The sequence below is a fragment of the Elephantulus edwardii genome, unplaced genomic scaffold, assembly GCF_000299155.1.
Source record: "Elephantulus edwardii isolate Elephantulus edwardi_28Jun2011 unplaced genomic scaffold, EleEdw1.0 scaffold00017, whole genome shotgun sequence".
Classification (NCBI taxonomy): domain Eukaryota; kingdom Metazoa; phylum Chordata; class Mammalia; order Macroscelidea; family Macroscelididae; genus Elephantulus; species Elephantulus edwardii.
The window spans coordinates 27,145,359-27,150,577 of record NW_006399767.1 but is presented as its reverse complement, the minus strand read 5'-3'; the positions used below and the strand labels follow the sequence as shown (position 1 = coordinate 27,150,577).

Sequence of the window (5,219 nt, the reverse complement as noted above, 5' to 3'; positions counted from 1 at the left end):
ACAGCGCAGGAGGGGAAGACCCTCTATGAGATGGATTGATTCGGTGACTGGGGTAATCGGGATGGGTGTGTCAGAGGCGGTGTGGTTGGCGCAGGATAGAGCAGGGTTTAGGGCTGTTGTGCATAGGGTCGCATATAACAACAACAAAAGCCAGCTGAAGGGTTAGCTGTGAGTCAGTTCTAACTCAATAGCAATGAGCTGAGTTGACTCAACAAAGGCAACGCATTTCATATAATCAGTATTTTAATAATAAAAAAAATCTTACTTTTAACGGTCTTCATTTTAAAATAATTTGTTTACTAGCTGATTTGTAACAGTCATTATACGAATGACTCGTCATTATGAAGTCGCAGGAAGATTAACCATTTCCAATTCAGCAAGTTAATCACGGAAGGAACACTGGTAGCAAGCATGGTGCCTAACATACTGGGCTGCAAACCAAAAAGCCACACCTCTCTGCTAGTTCAAATTCACCAGTGGTTTCACAAGATAAAAATGTAGTATCTTAATGCTTCCCAGTGGAGGGTCAACTCTGAGTTGATTCTAGCTCAATGGCAATAAGTTTTGCATTTTAAACCAAAAGTGGCAGTTTGAAACCTTCAGCTACTCTGGGAAAATGATGGGCAGTCTCCTCTCAAAAGACTTAGCCTCAAAAACCTAAAGGAGGTTCAACAACAGTTAGAACCAAGTCAAAAGCAATGGGTTATTAGGTCTTGATGATATAGTTACATATTTGGCTGCTGACCAAAAGATAAATGGTTCAAATCCACCAGTAGTACTGCTGGAAAAAAGAAGGTGCAGTCTCCTCCCATAAAGATTTATTGCCTTGGAAATCCAATGCAAGGCTGTCACAAGTTGAAATCAATTAGAGAGCTAAGGATTTAGGTTTTGCTTTGGAGGGTTTCGCTTATTAACACCATCTTAACAGTTCAAAGCCAGACATTAAATAACAAATATATTTATTAAAAATACATTTACAGATTCGATATTTTTACTTCAACAACCTAGGCACATATTCTGACCAAATACACACGTATGAAGGAATCCTAGAGGGAGTGTGGGCTGACCCCTGGCTGCTAATCAATACCAGTAGGTTTAAATGCATCAGTTACTCCTCAGAAGAAAAATGACATTCTATTCCCATACAGATTCACAATCTTGCAAACTCTATAGGATGGTTTTATTCTGTCCTAAGGTCACTGTGAGTCGGAATTTACTTGACAGCAGTGGGATGCATGTATGTATTATTGTTGTTGTGGTGGTCGTTACGTGCCATCAAGTCGTTTGCGACTCATAGTGACCCTATGTACAACAGCCCTGAATCCTGCTCTATTCTGTATAAAGATTTTCCCCCCCTGGATTTTAATCATACATGCTTTTTTAAAGCAAAAATCTGCCAAGACAAAAATCAATGTGATTGATCTAGGAATCAAAATACAATATTGTGTTATAGAGCTAACTAGCTTTCATTTCACAATGACTTTTCATTTTACCATGCACTAACAAAAAAGGAGCACATGTCTTCCACAGCCAAAAAACAAGGTAATGTTACTTTAACACTGAATTATCACTTAATTGCCTGGATTTCTAATAAGCTACTGATTTCCAATTTGTGTGACTTGCTTTAAAACCAGAAGACATTTTCTAATGGTTCACTCCTTTACTCAAGTATGCATTATACTTCTTTTGTTGAGGAATTAACACATCATTAGTATACTATGTTATTCTGTTTTTAAGTTTACATATTTTCTCTAAGTAAAAATTTAAAGAGAACTTTCATAATTCAGTGATTATTTTAAAGTTACTGATTCTTATTCATACTGGGCTTCACCTTTTCATCATTCAGGATACCTAAAAACAAATCATCTTAGATGTTAATTTATACACCTCAAGCACATAAAACTTACGACACTATTTCTGAGGTATAATGATACTAATAAAGTCTGACTCTAAAGAACTAAAAACTTATTAAGGTAGGGTTTAAATGGTACAACTCTGAAGGAGGTGAGGAGAAACAATCCTCCCCTACCAAACTGGCAGCAACAATATGCCAAGTTTCCTATGTTGAACTACTGTAAACAAGGAAGAAAAAGAGGTAGGGATGGGAAGAAGACAAGCTCAAGAATAATACTCAAGATACAGCTATATTCTAATTCCATCAGAGAAATAACTCTTCTTTGTATGTTCAATAACCACTATCACCCTTCAACTACTCAAACACCAAAGATATAGGTGATTCAGACAACTACTTAGGTTGTACTTTCTACCTGAGATCACCCCCAACAGAAAGAAAAGTGGAGCTCACAAATATATAACTCCATAATAGACAACCTCTTGCTTCCAAACACCTCGAGTTTTCTAATGATCCAGAAAGCCACCTCGTTATAGCAATGAACTTTAAAGATAATGGGCCCTGAGTTGATGATGCACATAAGGGGGGATATGTATGCATCAGCTCCAACTGCAGACACAACTACAAACCTCACATTGGTAACGCTGGCATCTGGGAGGAGGCGAGGTGAGAAGTGGGATGAAGTTTAGGCTTTCAACCTCTTTTCTGGCATTCCCTGAGGCATTCCGTCAACATGAGATAAAGAGGATGTTGGTTATGCAAGTGATGCCAAGAGAAACAGGATTCCACACATCAAGGAACTGAATGCCCAACACAGAGAGCAAAGGGCACTCACACCATTACTTCTAACCAAATAGAGATTAGTTGCTTCACCTGAGATTCTTCAGAGCAAATTCTACTGGCCTCTATCCCTCACCCTGAATGAACTCAACAACCTCTACTCAGAGAACAAGGGGGAAGGAAACCTTGCTTACCCAAAACGTAAATGATATATTTATTTCCAAAGCTGAGAAACATTTAAGTATGATGGTCTTCTGTCTCAACTCCAACTTCAAAGTGGCACCAAGTAAAAACACTTGGTCCCCCAATTCTCTATTTTTCCTAATTACCTAGTAATTAACCTTTAGATAAACCTCACTCTATTCCTGGCACTTGAGAGGCTTTTCCAAAGTTTTCCAGCCAAACCTTCTCCCCAGGGCTCCATTTCCTTCACGAAGTTCCCTCCAAGACACATCTCCTTTCTCCATACTTTTCCAAAGGTATCCCTAGGCCTTGCTCCAGTTTGGGGACTCTATATCCCACAGCAGTAGATCTACTAGATCATCTCACTCTTTCAGGGCACAACTTTCAGAAAGTCCTCTCTCTCACCATGTTCATTTGTCTCCGGTAAGTCTCCTCTTTTTCCTATCTGTCCTCGCATGGGGCAAACACACCACACATATCTGTTCTTCTCAGCTTCCAACTCCCAAGACCCCCCTCATGCCCCAAGTCCTTCCAGAGCACCTAATTTTCCCCTACGTTTCCCCTCAACCCTGACATTCTCAGTCCGTAACTCCAAACCACAGGCTTTTTTTGGTCACTCCCCACACGTAAATTTCTTGTGCTTTTTTTACTCTCAGCTAATACTACAGCCCTCTTCTTTCCTATACTTAACCTTATAAATCAACCTGCTCAAGTCCTTCACTCTCCTCCTAAGCTCATCGGTTCCAGGGAACCTAAAAACATGTCCCAACTCATTCTGTCCTCTGCCCCCCAACTCCCTCCATACACCCTCTTTAACCCACTAAGGCCTCCAGGTTTCTTCCCATGTCCCCGGGACACCCCGCCACGCTCGCCCCACATCGGGAGGGAGGTGCCCCCCACTCCACGCCCGGCCCGCCCTGCCCCTGGGCTCGGTGTCCCTTCCCCTCGGGGCCCCGAGGCCGTTGCCAGCGCTGGCGCGGCGGGGCCGGCTCACCAGTTGGTCATGTCCAGGAAGAAGGCGCAGCCGGCCGGGTTAAGCTGGAAGCCGAGCAGTCGCTGGAACTCGGAGATGAGCACGTCCTTGTCGGTTGTGCCCAGGCAGCTAAACTTCTGCATTAGCTCGGGGTCCAGGTCCACGTCCATGCCCTCCATGGCGGGGACCGGACACTCGCTTCCCCGCCTCCTCACAAGCGAGCCGCTGCCGCTGCCGCACCGCCGGGCCCGGGGACTGAGAGGGGGCCCGCTGCTAGCCGGCTCCGCGACCCCGCTCCTTTGAGGTAGGCCCCGGGCCTTTCACTGCCTCATAGAGGTAAACTCACTCAGCCACTCACTCACTCGCACGCTCCCCCCCTCCCCCCCCCCCCAGCGCCCACTGCGCAAGCGTCGAACGCGTAAGCCCCGCCCCTTCCTCTCCCGGAAGCCCGCCCCTCAGTGGCGTCACAACCCCGTGACGTCCCCCGCGTGACCTCACCTCGGTGGAGCGAGGGGGCGGGAAGTGGGAGGGAGGAAAAGGACGACCCACCGGTGGCGCGTGGTTCCTGGCCTGACCTCCTTCCTCGCCCCACCCCTACCCCAAGGGGAGGAGTTAGTGTCTAAGGTCAGGAGAGTATCTCCTGAGTCTTTGTTTTACGTAATGGCGCGCAGCCTACCTTCATTCACCACAGCCACCAACCCGCGCCGATCCCCCCCCCGCCACACACACTTTGCACGTGAGTAATAAGAAGTCCTTGCAGGAGCCGAGACCCTGACAAGGTGAAGTAGCAAAGTACCCTAAGAACTTAGCCCTCCCAGCTTTTAAACATTGGCTCCTGTTATAAATATTTGCAAGATGAAGTTTTCAGAACCCTGAGGGATGCTGCCTTAAATAATCTACCTGCCGCCCTAGATGATGATTACAGTGGCTTATCAGTGCTATCTCTGTTTGAAAACGGGAATGTAATGTCTCCAATAAATAATAAGCTTACACTAAGCTTTGTCTCACGATCATGTTGCTGCTTTTGGTTAAGTGCCCTCCAGTCGCCTGCAGCTCAACCCTGTGAAGCCTGTCCTGTCTTGAACCAGTCACACCTAACCCCATGGCCCCAGTTACTGTATCAATCCATCGCATCCAGGGTCTCCCTCTACTGTGCTGTCCCTCTATCCTTACGAGCATGATGTCCTTTTCGAAGGACTTGTCCCTTCTGGCCATGTGCCCAAAGTATGTGAGATGGAGCTTCAAAATCCTAGCCTCCAAGGAGAAACTTGGTTTCGCCCTTTCCAAGACAGACCTATTTTGTTTTCTTGGAGGTCCATGGTATGTTCCGGCTCTCTGATGCATAGCAAGTAGTTGCGCAGAAAGCAGTTGCCTGGATCAGACGCTCCTTAGTCTCTAGACATGGTTGCTTCTCAGTACTCTGGAAGGAGG

The 5,219-nt window shown here is 45.6% G+C and overlaps 1 protein-coding gene across 2 annotated transcripts in view; it reads right to left on the bottom strand.

The window, feature by feature from the left end:
- LOC102852439 (chromosome unknown open reading frame, human C6orf106) overlaps window positions 1–4,135 on the bottom strand; it is a 111,862-nt gene extending 107,727 nt beyond the window's left edge. The window contains exon 1 of one of the 2 annotated variants that reach the window (XM_006882065.1): window positions 3,810–4,135. In XM_006882065.1, coding sequence (XP_006882127.1) covers window positions 3,810–3,967 — 158 coding nt within the window. In that variant the 5' untranslated portion in view covers window positions 3,968–4,135. The remainder of the gene's footprint in view (window positions 1–3,809) is intronic. The other variant, XM_006882064.1, reaches the window with a different exon arrangement.
- Window positions 4,136–5,219: the final 1,084 nt, after the last annotated feature.